The 20,556-nt window shown below is 33.6% G+C and overlaps 2 protein-coding genes across 2 annotated transcripts in view; both read right to left on the bottom strand.

The window, feature by feature from the left end:
• Window positions 1-2,787, bottom strand: part of LOC138307136 (uncharacterized) — a 13,007-nt gene extending 10,220 nt beyond the window's left edge. Inside the window, exons 1-2 of the mRNA XM_069247765.1 lie at window positions 2,746-2,787; window positions 1,905-2,170 (exon numbers count right to left, since the gene is read on the bottom strand). Of these exons, the coding sequence (XP_069103866.1) occupies window positions 1,905-2,170; window positions 2,746-2,787 (308 nt within the window). The remainder of the gene's footprint in view (window positions 1-1,904; window positions 2,171-2,745) is intronic.
• On the bottom strand, window positions 2,031-20,556 carry LOC138306984 (von Willebrand factor D and EGF domain-containing protein-like). Its single transcript, XM_069247591.1, has 16 exons — window positions 20,331-20,556; window positions 18,232-18,303; window positions 17,280-17,377; window positions 16,105-16,125; window positions 15,676-15,861; window positions 15,267-15,443; window positions 13,593-13,805; window positions 13,070-13,231; window positions 12,621-12,641; window positions 11,245-11,516; window positions 9,662-9,748; window positions 8,268-8,651; window positions 6,460-6,557; window positions 5,455-5,518; window positions 4,776-4,968; window positions 2,031-2,170 (listed from the first exon to the last, which is right to left on the bottom strand). The coding sequence occupies exons 1-15, from the start codon at window positions 20,405-20,407 to the stop codon at window positions 4,831-4,833; spliced, it is 2,070 nt and encodes a 689-aa protein (XP_069103692.1). The 5' UTR covers window positions 20,408-20,556; the 3' UTR covers window positions 2,031-2,170; window positions 4,776-4,830.

Genomic DNA, 20,556 nt, shown 5'->3' with positions numbered 1-20,556 from the left:
TAACCAGATTACGTAAGAAAGGTGTTTAGTGACCTGTCACGCTTCGTTGATTAGCTCACGTCAGGTGTCAAAAGTAAGATCACAGGTAAGTTAGCGATGGACCATCATTTAATTGTTGTATAATGTCATATTTGTTTACACTTATAAATCCTTGGTTTACAGTAAAATATACCGTTCGAACATAACATATAACAAGTGTATAAATCACTAGATGTATACATAATTGTATATTTCAGAATGACCAATGTATACATTTGTCTCGTATATATGTTTCTAGTTATATGTATTTTTTAACAGAAACTACAAAATTACTTACAAAAGGCATGTCGAGAAAGAACAATGCAAATATGATTCACAATGTCAGAATTTTGATATTTCTGGTAGTTGCTAGATTTTGGATATCCAATTCTTTGTGAATTTTGGTCAATATCGATCATTATATAATACTAATAATGATAATCTATATGACCAATAAATGTACTGTTCAATATTGCTAAAAAAAACACATGTTCTCATACGTGTAAGATAGACTCGTTAGACCTATAAATGAATTATGTATTTTAAATTGAATTTCTCAATGTGGTGTATTTTTTTTTGTTTACTCACCCTCCCAATTTATGTCTATGATATCTACGTGTATTGAACTATGAAATACATTTAACACCTTTTGTTTCGTTATGCTGATTCTTGAAATCCATAGGCCTAGTGAATTTTTATTCATACAGAAACATATTAAAATGGATGATTATATGACCATCATTTTTCGAATTCGTCTCTTTTTATATGACATTATGAAAATTGATTATTCCCTAGGTTTGATAATTTAGTAAGCTGTTAAAACAGAGATAAGATCTCTACTTAAAACCAGAAACATAAATAACTTATACATGTTTCCGCTAACCTACTTATGTATTTAGCATGACTTCAGTTGCAATATTTCCTATTTTATACATAATTAAATCGTCATCATAACTGTTTACTGTATATATATCTGTAAAATTATCGTAACCCCATTTTAGGAATACATATATGTTCACCTTTGTGCTATAACCCCACTACCAAACACCTCGCTGCCGTTGTCCTCGTGACGTCACATCCGGTTATTCCCCAAAACAGCGTGAGCGGCCGATTCCCTGATTAGCAGTTGATATACAGGTAAAAATCGAGCACTTCGGAGGGCGGTATCTCGGTACTGAAGCGGCCGATTTTGATGCGGTTTTCAACATTCTTGTCAGGAGATCTAACAGAATAACATATCTAAATATCATTTTCCATCCCGTGTACACTTTAAGGACGTGCCAGGTTTATTTGTGGAGGAAAGCCGGAGTACCCGGTTAAAAAAACACCGACAAGCGGTCAATACCTGGCAACTGCCACACTATGAAACCTAATACCACACGGTCATTACATAGATAACAGTTCGAGACAACATGTTGTAAAACATAAAATTGCACCAAGATAACAGTTCGAGATAACATGTTGTAATACGTAAAATTGCACCAAGATAACAGTTCGAGATAACATGTTGTAATACGTAAAATTGCAACAAGATAACAATTCGAGATTTACAGAGGTCAGAAATTGATGTACTATTAAATAACACACTGATTTGTAATAAGCAAGGTTTAAACAAGATTAAAAATCAGTATAACACTTGATGTGTATTGCTTTACAGAAATAATGTAAAATCTCACCGCATTAAGACTACGAAATAACACTGTAATAGGCCATACGTTAGGTCTCACGGGAATTAGAGTTCGAGAAATAATTGAAAGTGGGGACTCTCAGATATTAAGGTTCGGGATAATAATACTACAAGTATAAGTAAAGTACAACTTTACCATAATTGGTTTGAAATAACAAGGTTTTAGTTTAATGCATACTCGAATAAGAGTATGCCATACCTGAATGATTCCGTAAAGGTATGTGGAGAATATGAGTATCCTCCGATATATAAATTTGCGTCGTTATCTGGGGGAGGTTCTGCACATGGTGCCTGACCCCATCTACTGATACAGTCATTGTAAGAGTCACTGTCTAAGTTTCCACACAGTCCTGTGATGACATTGTTTTCCTCGTGATTTGTAGGTATGATTGCTATATCAAAGAAATATTTCAATCTATTAGTCCTTAACGACACGTCTACTCTTGCTCCTGTCGGTAGTGTTATCTAAAAAAAATATGTAATATAAAATTAAAATCAAAGTACTGTAAGTGCTGAAGGAGGTGTTATCTAAAATAACGCAATATAAAATTAAGAAAAAACACCTTTAATTACAAACTATGAAAATATGGTGATCAAAAACTGGTTGGTATTTCCGAAATTTCCAAATTATATTTAGTTTAACATGGATATGGAGGTTATTAGGAATTAACATAAAGTGTTGGATAAATTTTTGAAACATAACACTTCTCAATTCCATCAATTGTAATTACATCAAGAAGAGCTGTAAGAATTTACAGACATATTTTTATGTTTGATTAATAAAAAATAAATGATTGATAACATCAGAGCGGAAATGAAGGCAAAAAGTTGCAGTTAGAATCACAGACTGGAAAAAGAAACATATACACAATGCCTTTTTAAACTATCAAAGATACAACAGTGCAAGGGATTCCATATCGACTACAATAACGTATAATCCTATAAGACTCTTTCCTTTCATATGTGGATATGAAGGATAGGGATATTCTACCCGAGGGTCACAAAATGTAGTAAAACCCGAGGCTTGCCGAGGCTCTCACGCCATTTTGTGATCCCAAGGGTAGAACATCCCTATCCTTCATATCCACTTATGAAAGAGTATTTTTCTTTCATACCTTGACGTTTTATTGCAATTTTACATCTATAATATCCCCCCATTTGGAAATAAATTCGAAGAAATCCACGACTGAAAGTCAATTTTCCATTCATAAAAAAATACTTGATATTTTCAACACAAATTCCGTTGTTTGCATATTTTATAGTAAAATCAATCAAGTTTGTGAAAAAAATGTTAAAATTTTACCGAGGAAATAGAAATCTTGTGACGTGACACGAGGCTTTATTGCATGGGTAGCCTTGCAATACAGCCTCAGGCGACATGAGTGTATTGCCCTAGATCAGTCAGTATTACACCTGTAGGTATGAAAGAAATTTAGATAATTACCTAAACGCTATAGGAGATTTCAGAAAAGATGGCGATGACGTCACACAAAGGTACATCCGGGCGCTCAAAGGTACAACTCCGTATATCTGTACACATTAACATGGTGGGAACACAGCCGCTTGCGATGTTTGTTTACATTTTATTGTAATAAATAGTACGGCAAACCGAGAACTATTGCGTTATTTTAATTTCAAAAAGTGTAAATAAAAATATTTTACAATAATATACAAATTTAAACATATGGTATTCATATATTTTACTCTTTTTATACTCCGTTTTCGACCGCTACGAGAAAACACGGTCGCCATTATGTATAACATTGACAGACATATTGCAAATATCAACTTGAAATTACAAATTAAATTCAAGGTCCCCTAAAATATTATTATAAGTTATTACTGTTTTCGAAGTGTTACTTGATAAAACACCTTACAATGTATGATTAGTGCAAAATTAAACATTTGCTTTCGTAGATTACCCCAAGCCCACGGCAGCCATTACAGTACAGCCTAGAACCCGAATTTCGTCCATTTTCAGTGTCAAAAAAATACGTATTCTGGTTAATTTTTTTTGTCATCAATTTTGGGAATTAGTTTATAACATACAAATGAGTCAGTTTGTAGGTTCATTTTATTACATTTTTAAACAAAACTAGAGTATTTATGATTCTCGAAGCCGTGCGCAATGTATCCTGGTCGGCATTTACAGTACTACGATCATTAATTTATACCAATTTAAATGAAGTCTAACTAATATGTATTCAAATTTTCTAAAAGTAATATCACTTCAATTTGAGACTGCTAATCTATGGGATAAAAGCGGCTGAAAATGAAATATTAAAAATGAAATCTGCAGCATTAAAACTGAACGATTTCACCATTTTATTTTTCGAGATCGGCAGCCATACGTGTACGTGTAACACAGTAGTTTAATTACTATTCGTCATTTTGTTACGATACAAGAGCATTCCATTAAAACAACATGTACATATTAAATAACAAAATATATATCTTAAACAAGTCCTTATTGAGATAAAAGTGTTGGTGATCTACCAGCGACGAAGCCATGCACGAGCGGCCGTGGTCTGGCCAGATATGGTCCACCTATCGTTATGTTATATAGTGTTGTGAGCAGCTTTTTCACGTACAACAGAAACATGACACAATAAAATCAATTATCTTTTCATAACTTTTTCACAACATGGATTTCTACGTGTGAACAAAAAACGGGTACGTGTGATGTGACGACCCGGCACCGCTTCGCAAGCTGGCTTCAACACTAAATCTACAGAAATATATTTAGCAATAAACAATTGTAAATATCAAAATATAAATGTCTGTAGCCTCTTAAACAATAAGAAACCATTTTAAAATCAGAATTTGCAAGTATGAAAGTGTATACTTTTGCCACAGTATCGATTGTGTAGCAGGGCTGTACGTATCTGTTATTGTTTTCATTAGTCGACATACAGTGTTTGTACCTTTGAGGACCCGGATGTAAACTTTCTGTGACGTCACGACATCTTTTCTGAAATCTCCTATTAGCACTCTCCGAGTTCACCGGCAGGAGACCAAAAAGATGAACCAGCAAATTGATGTTTTCTTTCTTCAATTTGTATACACTTACTCTGTATAAGATTGATTTTACCAGTTCGACCCTCAAAACCCCGTCATCGCATGCTTTAATTATATCCCAGTTCCAGTTGATTGTTGCATGTGTAGATTTCAAATATATCGTGACCAGCCACAACAACTATACCACATGCACAGTAGGCGACAGTGTTTGTATCCCCTCCACAAAACTTGGTCTCCATTTGTACCTGATCAAACAAAACCAAATAGTTTTAACTTGTCTGAATCCGCATATTACGGAGTTATTTGTCATGTCCTAGGTATTAATTGTTGCGTTAACTATTTGCGAGCAAGGTAGGTAACTCTGTTATAAGTTAACACTTGCAATTTTGGAAAGAAACATAATATATATTAAAGGTAACACACGTATGCACTCTTCATGTTATTGAGAAAATTATGGAGATCCTCTCCTCTTCATGAATTATATGTACGATATTTGATATCAAAATGAGATTCATTATCATGAAGAAAATAAAGTTAATTTTGCAAAAGGCCGGACCTCTTTTTATTAGAAATTGTTAGTACAAAAAAAAAAAATTCCGTGCCAAGTCCCGTCCTAATACGTATTACAACAAATTTCATGAATACGGTATATGGCATTCATCAAAATAAACCAAATATCTAGTTCTTTTCGTTTTTATTTATTATTTAATTAGTTTATAATCATGCTATACCTCCATATGGGGAACCTCTGTTTTAAATAATAAAAATTTTCCCTCCTTTTGCAGCTCAAATCTCCTACAAATGAAATTTAAACATCAATTAAAGGTTAACACAGTGAAGGTTCTTTTTATTGATATGGAATACTTTATAATATCTTTATTTCAAACTGCAAATGATCAATATATGCACTGCCTGTTATCCAATCCTTTTGATGCTAAATGAAATATTTTTAATTGAATTGAATTTCAAACATTACATTCTATTAAGGTAGGGATAGTGATGGTCGATTGGTTATCATATCTCGTCATGTGTGTGTAGCAGTTGCCGCTGGTCGGTGGTTTTACTCCTGGTACTAGTGACACGTCCTTAAAACTTTCTCCAGCAAATAAAACCTCTTTCACATTTGCAGAATACGGACAACTGCATTGATTAAGTGAGGTTACAAATGAGGTCAGTACCGTTAAAATGGATAATGATAATATAACAGCATAATTGTAAAGGTGTGGAACGACTTAAATGACTCTAGCTGTTAATAGTATGTTAAGTCTTATAAACGAGCCCATTAAAGCAATTTACCACATAATCCATCTGATATCCAGGGATTTCGTCCAAGTAATATTTTTGCATATGTCACTAGTGTAATATGACTTGGAGCGATTTTCATTGGCTGGAAATTCATTGTGACGTCACACAGAAACAATAAAATGACGTCACGTCAGGATAACGAGGACGGCGGGACAAAATGGCGGCCTTTGCTTGATTTTTCGGAACACATTTTGACTCTTTGTTATGTAGGTATTTGTAGTTATGTGATAAAAAATATCTTAAATTTGTGTTTATTTCATGTGAGATTTTATGACACTCGTCTCGAAATTATAATTTTTGCTTGCCAAGGCTCACAAAAATAAAACTTCTTAGACTCGTTTCATAAAACCTCATGAAATGAAAACATATGTAAGATCCTATATATAGGATTTATAAAATTTAAGCAATCGCTCGTCTGCTTGGATACTCACATTTTGTCAAACGATAAATGATGAGGGTCACAGTAGATCTCGCACCTTTTGTCGTTAAATATCTTTGTTGTAAGTTTCTTATAATCTACGATATTAATCTAGAAAATAAATACATATATATCAAATTAATTTCGACTTTGCATATTACAGAGTTACTTCCCTTTCCGGAAGGTATCCATTGTGATGTCATTATTTTGTGAGCGCAACTCACGTCGTTTTCTTTGAAAAATATGAAGTTACCCTCTAAAACACATAACGTCACAATCAAAGCCGACCCACAAGGGCAGATAACTCTGTAATATGCAAATACGGAATACGCATGGAAGAAACAATAATATATGTACTAGAATGCACATTAAGCCAATATCGGTTCTTGTATCAAGTTTGAAAGAGTTAAAAGGGCATTTATCATATACAGAGTGGTTGCGCTGCAACTGTATGAGTTCCGGAAATATAGCGATCGCTGAATCGAGATACTAAAATGAGGGTTTTTAGTCACAGATATTTGAGGTTACTTATAATTATGATAAAAGGCTAACACAATTGTAACATAAGTCAAACCAGATGTAATGGGATTTTTTTTTCAATATTTGCAACAGCATGATATAATAAATATTGATATTATGTTCTTAAACATATGTAATTGTAAGTTTACCCAATCTATGTAAATCTAATAATGAATCTGATGAGTTTAGTTATGAAAGGATTCCAAATAGGCTACTGTATGCTTTCTTGTTGCAATCGCTATCAACATACAGTCAAGTTGCTGTACATAAGAAATCATACATTAGCATGTCTTAGTTAAAGGCACTGTTTTAAATCACGTCTTACATTGCTTATAAATTACCAATGTTATCTTTGAATATGATTGGAATCAAGTTGAATAGAAGGTCATAATATATCTTTTTTGAATTACGGTGTACCGGTAAATCATTGCTATAAATTAGTGAGATAGTTGACACCAAGGCACTAACCGCACTAATTTGATCTACTAACCAACTTTATATACAAATTAATTATAAAAGTATACCTTACTTATACCGATAGGTAATTTCAATCAACTTTTCAATATACGAAAGTTAATCTTCGCCTTTTTGCGCAGAGATCGCGAGATCTAATAGTAGTGAAAGCATTATTAAGCGTTATTAGTGGAATATTTTCATTTTTAACATAAGTTGGTCTTCAGGCCCCGACTTCTCGAAACAAAAGTACGGACTTTAGTCAAAACTTATTTTTTGTCTTCCTATGTGACTTATGTGAATAAAAGTGACTTAAGTCAGTTTTTGACTTAAGTTTGTTTCAAGAAATTTGAATTTTTATTTTACATCAAACTTCATGACAATGATAATATACCACAAACATGCCCTTGATCACAGCAGGAAGGAAAGGGTATAAATAGATATCATCAATAATTTTCCCTAAACAAAGTACAAAAATGGACGATCTTTCAAGGACAAGGACAATGAAGATACAAAACTCAAATGAAAAATAAAGCGATCTCCTGATAGTCTTGATACCTTTCAAATGAATTTCAACAGAGAAGAAAACAAGATAAAATGTTATGGAACCATAGAAAGATGGGTAGTCATTATAAGTTTTTCCAGCTACACATATCGCCGATAGTACATAATTTACAATGCTTAAATTTTGAATCTTCGATGTCAGAAATAATTCGAGACCAAAGAATCGACTTTATTACGAATACACTAGCAGAGAAAATTATCATTCGCATCTAAATCATATACATTATGTATGTATTTAAAAGTAAAAAATGTAAAATTTATTACTATTATGTTTGATATACATACAATCGCTTCCTCCGATTTAGAATTGTGCCAGAAACGGTGACCAGTTGTTTCCCCTTTCATGGTAATACCAAATTCAGTGCGAGTTAGATCAAAAAGACCTCGTTCACCTTCCGCTGAGGCAATTTCCAATTCTTGATTTAAGTTCCAAGACTTTCCATTCCTATTATACTCCACTTTTGTCACACCTGTAATGGTCACTGTGCATTGGTGGAACAAAAGGCTATTTCCACAAGCATTGTCATTACGAGTATTTGATATGTGTAAGGACAGGTAACATGGAGCGTCGGGAGCAGACGAAACATACTCGCAAGCAAACGGAACAGTGGTGTAAAATCCGATGGTTGTCTTAGCTCCACGTTGGATGTCGACGGAAGACTTTGAAAACTAGAGGGATGTTAACAAGTTTAGATTTAATAAATCTACTCATAAAATATTCTCATAAGCGGTAGTCAGATAGAAAGAACAGCAAAACATACAAATATAATCAAACACACTATGCTCCCTCAATGAAATTAAGGATATACTGGAATCGGCTTGTCTGTCCGTCTGTCTAGCGGTGTTTCTGAACAAATGTTCGGACAATTTCTAAACTGCTAGATCAATTTTGCTGACATATGGCAGCAATGTTGTGGATCATATATATCTATATGCATGCGGGATGTTTTGTCAAAAATTTGGTAGCTATGATTATCCGGTCAATATACACAAGTTTCTGAAAAAAAGATGTGTCCGAGTAACTCTTTCTAAAATACAAGGTCAATTCCAATGAATCTTCATAGCAACAGAGGGGACCATGTACATACGTTCTTGTAGGGTTTCATTTGGTAAAATTCTTGTTGATGTGGTCTACAGGTTTTGTAAAATGACTTGTTCAAACTTTGTCAATTGCTATTTAATATGGATGTCTATAATTTGACACATCATATATGTTTCAAAAACATTTATTATGGAAGGAACATTTGGTTGCAATAGTCTCAAATAAGGGGACGCGGGGTATCATTTAGTCATTGGGGTATATTTAATGATTATTATCATTGAAATAATTTTGATTTGTGAAAAGTAAATACAGTTCCTGTAGTCAACATAACAGCTCAAAATTAAAACGTTAGTTCTGATGCCATGATTGAACAAAATAACATAACATGCAGTATAGCCGGCTATTTTTGCGGTTAAAAATTTTCGGAATTTGATTTTTAAATCTTTGAGCCGTTTTAAATTCTCGCGATATAGATTTAAAGATAGATATCATTTAACCATTTCTCACTATTTTGTGAATCGAATTTTCGCGATCATAGCAATGTGCCGCGAAATCGCGAATATATCAATCCCGCGAAAATAACAGGCTATACGGTATCATATAGCTGTTTAAATAAAAGTCCACAAGTTTTGGTTACCTTAATACCAGCATATAATTCATCACTTTTGACCATCTCACCAGTGCGACCATCTTTTGAATTTCTAGCTCCGACATGACAGGACAACTGTAAGAGTATGACACTTCTATCTATAACTAACATTTACATGAACCTACATCGGTTACGCAACATAATTAAATGTTTAAAACAAACTGAAACATTATTGTAACTGTTTTATGTTCCACCTTGAACTGCATACACCTAATATAATACCAGGTATATAATTGCCTAGGTTGCGTTAAGCGCAACCTTCAGCAACCAAAGTTGTCATGTGGTTATTCCCCTTGAAAAGCCTTTATCATCACTATTTTACACTATATTTAAGCATTAAACTATCTTCCTATGTCATCTTTGGTCTATAGAGCTTTACGCGATGATTGTATGCAAAGCTTTGGCATCTTTATAGACCATAGATGCCATATGGAGATAGTTTAATGCTTATATTTACATTGTCAACTCATTTTGGAGTCTCTGCATTAACATTGTTAAAGATAGACCATGAAAACCGTGCATCAACGACGATTTAATCCACGAGATGGAACAGCCATTTTGACAGTGATCAGTTGACGACACCACGTCAACATTAGTGACGTCATAATAGTCACGTTTTCGCTGTCAGTTATACCGACATATACTTCACTTTGCCTTGGTTAGTTTATATAGTAGGAGTTAATGTAAATATAAACGTATAATGCCTATTCAAAATGTAACATACTCCTTAGCGCCATTTTCTAAACAAAAACACCGTTTTATCTCGAATGAATTCGTTTTCGCATTATAAATTGTTATCGTAAACACATGCCGGTACCTCGAATTTTATGACGTGTCTGACCGGATATGATATACAACTTATTATTTCCTTCATAGGTCGAAATTCTTAAACATTATTTAATCAGTAATAAATAAATATATAACATAAGTTTGCCTTTGTCTATGAATTCAATGTGCATTCAGCTGTATCAAATCCAATGTTGGAATATAGCCTTTGCCTAGGTAATGTGTTATATTTTTCGATTAGTACCGAAAGGCAGGAAATAACATATCTGTAGAATGTTTGTACGTTTTTACTTTGAAAAGACCGCCAAGTCCGCAATATACATACGTAACGCAAATAGAGTAACTTTTATGCGATGCCTAGATTAGGTACAGGATATAAAAACTGACTCTCTAACATGCATACAAAGATGTAAAAAAGCCTTTTTCAAAATATTTATGCAACCTCACAAGCAGTAACAGGCACATAGTGTAGCTCTAAAGACGACACCATTATCGGTCTAGAATTCTTTTGCGCTACAATATTACAAATCTTCATACCATCATCTATCAATATATCATGGCCATGTTATAAAGCCTGAAATACTATATTCTATTTGGGAGAGAGAACTACATCGGTGCACGTCCGGTCCGAGATGTGTTTATCTCATACACTGTACAGATTGAGGCATATCTTCCATTCGACCTTGTTCACTAGCTAAAGGTTTGTTTCGAGAGATCAGAGTCAGCTGACATATCAAATTTACGTTCTCAATCTTAACGTTTATTAAAAGTTGGTTGTATTTTACCATAATTCCAGCAGAAAATCCACGAAATCTGAGAATCTTTTCGCTTAGGGTAGCTTCAGATGGATCCTGGACGATGATCTGCGATAATGTTTCGACGTAGTTGCCGTCAGCAGAAAAATAAACAACGTAAAATAGGTCCTGTTGATTATCTTTGTTAAATTGACAACGAAAGATAAGCTGGGGTTTGTGGGGCACATCTTCTGTCATCCCCGATTTCCATTCCAAATCAAAATCGACCTGCAGATTCGTCGGTGTAAACAGCGGAGCAGGGTCTGTCGATTTGTGAAAGGAATCACACATTTACGCATTACGTTACTTTATAAGGATCATGATGCTTTGTACATTAAATTTTATATCTAAATTATAACTCAACTTAAAAGTAACTGTAAACCGACTGTATCAGTCTTAAAACTTGAAAAAGGGAAAAGGTGTCAAGTATATGGAAACATGAAAAAATGTGTCAAGTATATAGAAACATCAGATAAAACGCCTCAAATAGAAGTTTATGTATAGTATATATCATACCCTTCAGACAAACAAGGAGAAAGCATTATTTCACAATTTGTTTTATTAAATGATTGTGCAAAAAAAAAGTTTAAAATATATCAATCGTCAAGACCAAAACTACCAAAATGAAATAGCTTTCCCATAACATTCTGATCTACCTGAGTTCATTCCCTTCGTTCACGCTTTGTCAGTACTGACCGAGAGTGAAGGAAAGGAAGGAACTCTGCTAGTTCAGAATGCCCCACGATAGTTTTGACACGTCTACATTATGTATAGATAGTATGATAAAGGGTGAAACATGTGCGTCTAAAGTTCGGATTTGATTAAAATAGGATTCTTACTAAATATACGAACTCATTTTACTTTAAATTCATGATGCCTGGTAATTTCACCGCATTCCTGACGACTTCGAGAAAAAATAGCTGTATTAAACATGCTGTTTACAATATACAGTAAAACCTCGTCATCTCCTAATCGACTGAACTATGATAAATGTATAAGTATTCGAGATAAAGTGAACAGTAGGGTCAAGGTCAACAAATTACTTCGAAGCAAACATAGTATTTGAATTAGACGAGTTCCAGTTAATGAGGTTTGAGTTTATCAAACTAACAAATTTAATGATAATTTTGTTACTCAATGAGTAAATATCATGATTCAATGGTTAATCAGAAAAAGATATCATATTCAGTCATTTTGCTATCTACGTGTGAATTCAACCAAAAACAATCCGTAAGGTTACATATCAAATATATAATGTGTAGTATATGAATTTTCGCTATGCAAACCTAAATTCGATTAAGGGAGTTTGTAAAATATAAAATGATTTAGATGTGACAAATATTTTATCGGTGTCAACATTTACTCACCATTTGATGTCGAAGGAATATCTGTCAAAACAAAAATTAAGTGTCTATAAATGAAAAAAAATCATAAAAAGATAACAAAAGATCGTATATCATAAATACAAATCTTCAATGACGAAATTTCCGTATCAAAAAAAGTAAAACATTGTCAATGATAATAATTTTACCTCACGATGAGATTACAACACAAAACAAACGCAAGCTTTATGTGAAGAAGGAGACGTCATGATATACATGTAGTCAAATTCTATGCGGTAGTATATTTTTGTTTTGTGTGCGAAACTCACATCGTTTTTTATTTAAAAAGAATGGTGTTACATTCGCAAACAGATGACGTTGCAACAATCAATACTAACCTGCAAGGGCGGATAACAATGTAATATTCAAATGCTGAATATACAATGTAGCAAACATAGAAGACAAAGATACTAACCGAGTTCAAATGTACTCACCAAAACAGTACACACTGCCTGGTTTGGGGGACGGCGTCAGGAAATAGACGTATTTACTGCCACAGTTCCTGATGACTGTGTAGTGAGGTGCACATGGAGTCTCGCTATCCGTAACACAAAGTTTCCGTGCGTGATGTTTTCCATCGCTCTCAGGAAAGGAGTCTAAATGTAACAACATAATTAAAATTGAATAAACCAATGTTCAACTTCCATTTATTATACTGTAAACTATTATAGAGGTGTCTTTTCTCACTGTCTTTAAACTGTATGTTCAGCACTAAATTTTGCAAAATGGTATTTAATAAGGGTATCCAAGCATTTAATTACACTAATTCATATCCACGCTAATACATGTAAATCATAATTTACAATTTTTCACATTTGCGCCAAAATTTGACTGCGCTGATATAAGTTAGTTCACAGCAAATTATATCGTATCAGAATTTATATAAAGTATAAGAGATTCGAAGCTGTGCAGATTGATTATCTAACTTATGAAAGTGCTATAAATAAAATATATAACCATTCATCCATATTTGGACCGTAGCACCGCAACGGATGGCTGAATCTGAATCCGGGATATAGGAGAGCATTTCGTACAGGCCGGTACTGTACCAACCCCCGGCCAAGTTCTCGTCACCAAGAGACAAGTCTGTGTTTCCAGGGCGACGAGATGCCAAGTCCGTCAGTGTGTTTGGACGAAAACCGTTACACGGATCCGACGGCATTACAAGGTCTGTTTGTACGAAATACATAATTGATTGTCAAGTGGACATGGATACATGTATATCAACCCTAATGTAAGATTTCCGTATTCAACCCGATGCTTGCCGAAGGTTGGCGGCAAAGATTCTTTTACTAGAGTTGAGATATCCCTGCCAACTTGGCAGACACATGTGCGATTCTTTAACTCCCTTACTTTACAGTTAAATCATATTTTTTCGAATTATTTTTCCTAGCATCAATATCACAGGGATGCAGCGAAAATGCATCATAATTGATGACGTCGTTGACAATAGTATACGGAGGTATTGATGACGTCATATAATTGTCTATCACGTGTGAGCTATCTTTTTTCTACCCGGATAAAAGACAGGGTTATCGCTTCTCTAGTGACCGTGAATTAATCCTGCTAAGTATGGGGGGGGGGCAATAGAATCCGGACTTTGTCTTTATGTTATCTATGTACATGCTGTACTTCAACCAGTGGTCTCCCTTAAGGACATTTTTCAGCTGGTCCTAAGGACCGACTAACCCTAAAAGTTACCAGTCCTTACAAAACAAAAATATCCACATATCTGTTTTAGTATCTTTAGCTCTCCACCAAAGTTGACTGAAAACTAGAATATCATAAAAAAAAATCTATTTTGTACATTTTGATCTACAACCTTTCTACAATGCTAGCTATTTTTGCTTTGTATATATTTAGTAGTCTATCAGAACTAGACCAAAACGTTACCGGTCTAAGGACCTGTTGCATGGCAAAATTTTGTTTGTCCTACTATAAAGTTGCCGGTTATGGGCAGACGGCCGGCAGGCGTTAATTTCGAACGCTGACTAAAACAGCATCAAGTAGAAAACACATTCCAAACAATATTTAATAATTTGTAGCAAAACTAGAGGGAACAATACGAAACTTCTAGGTCAGACTTGATTGATAGTTATGACAAAAGGTGACAAGGGTACAAATTACATGTTTCGTTGACGACAACCTACTACAGTGCTAAGGCTTGCAACTATCCTCACAAAGGGAAGGTCATGTACCTTTTTACCTAGCATCTACGTTCTATTAATACCTCGATTGCCGTTTACTAGTAAAGTAATATAAATTCACGTTTGAAAATAGTGAGTTTGAACTGCCCCTACCAACGTGTCTGAAGCAAATGTCCAGTTTCACGAATAGTTCTTAACTTTATGGAATTCCTTTACTTAAATAACTTAATTCACCATAGAAAACCATTACAGAATTTAAGGAATTAATAGTTAGTTAAGGAGCCTTCCTTACAATATATACTACTTTCCTATAGAAAACTGTAAATTAAGGTATTCCTTAAGTTTAAGGAATGTTAGGGAAACTGGGACCATGTATCGCTGATTATGATATAATGCTATGCTATTTTTCATATCTGCACAAAATAAATGTAAATTTGGCCTTAAGACAATAATATGCCCAGAAACATCTGTTAAGCAAACCTACCGAAGCAATACGAAATGGAATCATTTCCATGACTGTACTGTTCAAGCGCATATACTCGGAAATCGCCGCCATTGTGTATTTCGATGGTAAAGCTGTCGGCACAAGAGTCATTCGTTTCCATATCAGTGACACACACAGTTTTAGGATGGAAAAAGCCATCTTCTGTAGGCAAGGTGTCTGAAACACATAATATAGCATGTTTGAAAGGGTTACACATGTATATTCAATATACCAAAGGATTATACAAATATATTCAATATACAAAAATGCAGTACGCTTGAAAGGGTTATACAAATATATACAATATACAAATGGATTGCACATCTGAAAGGGTTATACAAAAGTACGTCATGCATTATGGCTGCATTCGTGAAGCATCGTTATTTCTAAGTCATTAATAAATGCTTACCATTCAACCAAATGTTTCGCTTTGCTCCGCATCCAACTGTGGTAGGATCTACTTCAGTGGTCACCATATCGAAGTATTTCCCGGCGGTATATGTACCACTAGATAGGGCTCTATCATCAACAACCTCTTCTCCTGAATATAAATTTCTCCATGCTAGCTGGGGGACTTCATTGTATGACTCAACAACTGAAATGTCATTTTAAAAAGATAGAAACTTAATTGATATTGAAGAATAGACAACGGGACATGTTTTCTCTATTTTTTTTTTAAATAAATCTTTCGAAAAACCCAGGGCTATGTAAATATAAAGTATTGATGATATTGGCGGAAAGCAATTATATTAAATGTGGTGACATAAATGTTTTAAATATTTGCCATATGATATTTTCGGACATAAGTTATTTTTATAGCTAAATATTATGTACTTACCATTCGGGTTCAACGGGATACCTGTAAGGATTGACATTTTATTAATATCTTTGAAAAATGCATTTTTTATCAAAACGATCGTTTGAAAAATGTTTAGGGGTTTATTACTAAAAGTGAACTAACTGTCGTGTTACGATGTAATAATTCAATTGTGCATGAAACTAGCTTTTCATTTGTGTAAAAATTTACATTATGAGTCCATAAACCCCAAAAATAGGCATCGCCGTTTGTCGCTGCTGGTTGACTGAGATAACAGCGTAATAATTATTTCATTATGAAAAGAGTCCCAAAATAAATGTGGATTTCTAAAGAGTTTTTAAGAAAAATTAATTAAGTTATAATAATGATTTTGAATAGAGATCAGACGCATCAATCTGAGCGTCATCATATACAACAAAGCCCTGAGTATTGCTGAAGTAACACATATCTACTAACTATATAACTATGAACGTCAAAATCAAGTCACCGAAACAAACAAGTACAAACTATTTGTTTTAAACCTGGCGATCACAAAACTCCCATGTGTAATAAATATCTTCATTTTGTCGATACATGTGCAATCTGGCGGAAATTAATAAAGAAATTTAGACAGAAGAACTATGTCAATGGTTTTCTATAAATAGCAATAATATTGATCCACGAACTCTGAAACTCGATCTTATTTAAAGCAATCCATTGTTCTGTTAATATTATCTAGAATCTGTTATCTATTTAAATATTACTGGGTTATTGATGATGACTCTTTGACCCATCTGTCACTCCTTTCTGTGGTAACCCATTAGCTAATATAAAGTTTTCAATAGATGCATTGATCTTTTCTATAGTTATCATCCGGATACCAGTCGAAAATCACATGTGATCTTTAGTGAATTTGAGAAACGTGTCGGACAAAACAATCTAGTGGGAACAACTATGCATTTTGAGTTTAAGCCAAAAGTGTGCAATTTTCTTCACACTCTCAAAATGACATATTTCACAAATACAAATTACAAAAAAAAAACAAAAAAAAAAAAAACAAACAAACAAACACGTATGATAACCTCTTTGTGAAATGGATTTTAAAACGATTATTTACCAATAATAATATGTAATTATTATACTAAAATTACTGCAGTACATTGTAGTCATTATACATATAATTGATTGAAGCAACATATTTTATAAATTAGCCTCACGTTTACTACACTCCGTGTTGCCTGGGATTGTTTCTGTCCATCCTGAACAGCAGAAGTACTTGGTACTGTAAGTGGTAATGTATCGGACTGTGCACCTCCTAATATAAAAACAAACAGGTTAAACTCTGGTTTATTTAAACAAATGTGTACTGTAACTAACGACCATTTTGACATTCCAGTTTGTTTTTAGTTTTTCTGTAGTAATCGCTCAGCTGTAAATATCATTCAAAGGCACGGACAAAGTTTTATGATGCGTTATAAACATCAATTACAACACAGAACTTTTGCAATATCAAAAGTTATAGATATATTAAAAAATAACAAATAAAGGATTGCTGGATTGCATTTATTGGAGATATAAATCCAATGCAAATATTGAAATGTTATAATTTTGGTGTTGAATAACATATTAAGGTTTGATTCGTGAGTATGAAAATTACGGCACATATCACTTAAAGATATGTCGTTTAGTCATGATTCATTAATTCTTGATTAAATTGGTTTTTTTCTTCTATTGGTGATAAAATTATGTATACTGTAACAGAACTCGTTTGAGCACAATCAGTTTTTAGCGCATTGCGATGAACCGTTGATCATGATTTCTTAGCACGGATATATGTTAGCACATTTTGGCATACTTAAGCATTGATAGTTTCTGCTCCTACTTAGCGCTCAGAAATATGGAAGTGGGACGACTGGTTCACCCGTTGTCAGTATAATATGACTGGTTGGGGCGCATTGCTTGGTGTGTTTGGCGGTATGCTTCTGTGATATAGCACTATAAAAAGGGCAACAGTTCCACTGTACAAGTCTCACAGGACACGCACCGCGCACTTCATACAAGCTACACACCGCATACATGAGAAGTCGTCCATACATGACCCTGACTGTTAATAGGACGTAAATTTAATCAATTTAATCAATCAAACAAACAAATTGCTGATATACTTACCTACCAAAAACCATGAACGAAGTGCAGGTTTGAACGCTTCTTCTCCCAGCCAATGTTTTGGTACATACATTTCTGAAACACGATATCTTATTCATAATAATTTTGTTTCAATAGTTCAATTTTGCTTAAAGTGTTTCCATAGTCTTAAAAATTTAATTTATCATCCCAAAAAGGGAAAAAAATCGCCTTTTATAACGTCGCTTCTGATTGGCTGCGATAACGGCGTAGTAATTTCATGGAGAAAAGAGTTCCAAAATGAATTAAAAATTTGAAAAGATTATCGTATTTAATTAGTAAATTGAATTATAAAAATTAATTTAAATAGACTATCGCGGTTTATTAATAGTACACTCAGATTTTTTGTGTTATATCTCGATAACAGAAAGAATCTATTGAAGGTAACCTTGATAACCATGTATAGAGATATTATGAGACACAACAAAATACGAAACTGAAAATTAAGTTACGTTTAATGCCAAAATCTAGTCGAAGTCACGAAAGTATGTTTGCATAGTTTCATTATGTATCATTCATTGATTAAAACTGGATAGCTCTGAAAACATAAATATCTTTTCATTTTATTTTACAAACTTAGTGCCAACTTGATTCCCATGGTCACAGAAGGTATCACAACTTTGCTCAAACAAGTGTATAACTTAAACCTCATTTTTCCAATATTAAAGACAGCAGAGAGAAGGTTGTCCTTTCTTGGCGTCTGAATAGATGGGAGGGTCCTTCTACATGCCATGCATATGATTCTGCTCTATTATTAGAGGACATTATGTTCCAAGACAAACCCTTCGAATTGTCCGACATGCTTCTTAAATTTCATGCCGTGAGACTCGATGTTATACGAAAGTCTGTTAGGGTCACATTGATATAAATATTTTGTCTTTATAACGACTTAGTAATTCATAATAACGACTTGGTTATGTCGTGATAACGACATAGTATCTCGTAATAACGACTTAACTATGTCGTAATAACGACTTAGTATGTTGAAATAACAACTTAATACGTAGTTATAACGACTTGATTTGTCGTAATAACGACACAGCTAAGTCGTTATTACGACATACAATAAATGGACAAATGAACTAATAAGTTATTACGAGTACAAAGTCGTTATTACGACAGAGGTACGTCGTTATAACGAGATACTAAGTTCGTATTAACGACATAATTAAGTCGTTATTACGAAACACTAAGCCATTTTACGAAATACTTAGTCGTTATAACGACATAATTAAGTCGTTATTACGAAACACTAAGTCATTTTTCAAGATACTTAGTCGTATTAACGACATAATTAAGTCGTTATTACGAAACACTAAGTCATTTTTCAAGATACTTAGTCGTATTAACAACATAATTAAGTCGTTATCACGAAACACTAAGCCATTTTACGAGATACTTAGTCGTTATAACGACACAATTAAGTCGTTATTACGAAGCACTATGTTATTTTTCGAAATACTTAGTCGTTAAAACAACATACGTAAGTCGTTATTACGAAACACTTAATTAAGTCGTTATTACGAGACACTCTGTCGTTATTACGACATGGTAATTTTTTCAATGTGACAATAACAGGCTTCCGTAATGTTAGTTTATATCATAACCTTTAAATCTTCATAGCATGTGACATTATCCATTTTATTGTCTTTTCTTTTTGTCAAATCATTGTAATTTTATAACTGATTTTTTTTTTTTTTTAATTTACAATGTTTTGAACGCCCATACAGAATCACCGTCTGTTTTAGAGCTTACATGCCTACTTTTTTACTTAAATACATTGTATGTTCAAAAAAGTTATGTCATTGTTGTAATCAAATTTAAATTTGTCCCTAAATGATCTTGACAAACAAACAAACTCTGAATTTTGTTTACATTATTTCCCTTTCAAAATAGAAGAATATTAAACGATATTAAGCATTAAAGAAGATTTATGCAAAATTGTCAGTTACTATTTAGCAGCATTGATTTTCGTTCAGGACAGGTATTGCCAGTTTTCATTGCAAAACAAATTCTTTTGTAGATATGGTAAGACATTTTCTTTTTGAAATACAAAGATTACAAAATTAAGAATAATCACTTACCCGGACCAAGCATTCGTATACACAACAATACTTAAGATGACCAAAACCATCAAAGTCATGGTTTGAAAGTTAAGCATGGCGCTAGCAAACAGCGCGCTACGAAATCATATCTTGTTTTACAGTAAGCTTATGGCAGATCCAGCTGTCTATGGAACAACAAACAAAATACTTATGGCTAATTAGCTATAGTCAGCAATCAGTCTTTGGTGTTGTTTGCTTGAAATAT

This window comes from Argopecten irradians, chromosome 14 (genome assembly GCF_041381155.1).
Source record: "Argopecten irradians isolate NY chromosome 14, Ai_NY, whole genome shotgun sequence".
Taxonomy (NCBI): domain Eukaryota; kingdom Metazoa; phylum Mollusca; class Bivalvia; order Pectinida; family Pectinidae; genus Argopecten; species Argopecten irradians.
The sequence above is the reverse complement of the archived record's forward strand: the minus strand, read 5'-3'. Positions and strand labels throughout refer to the sequence as shown.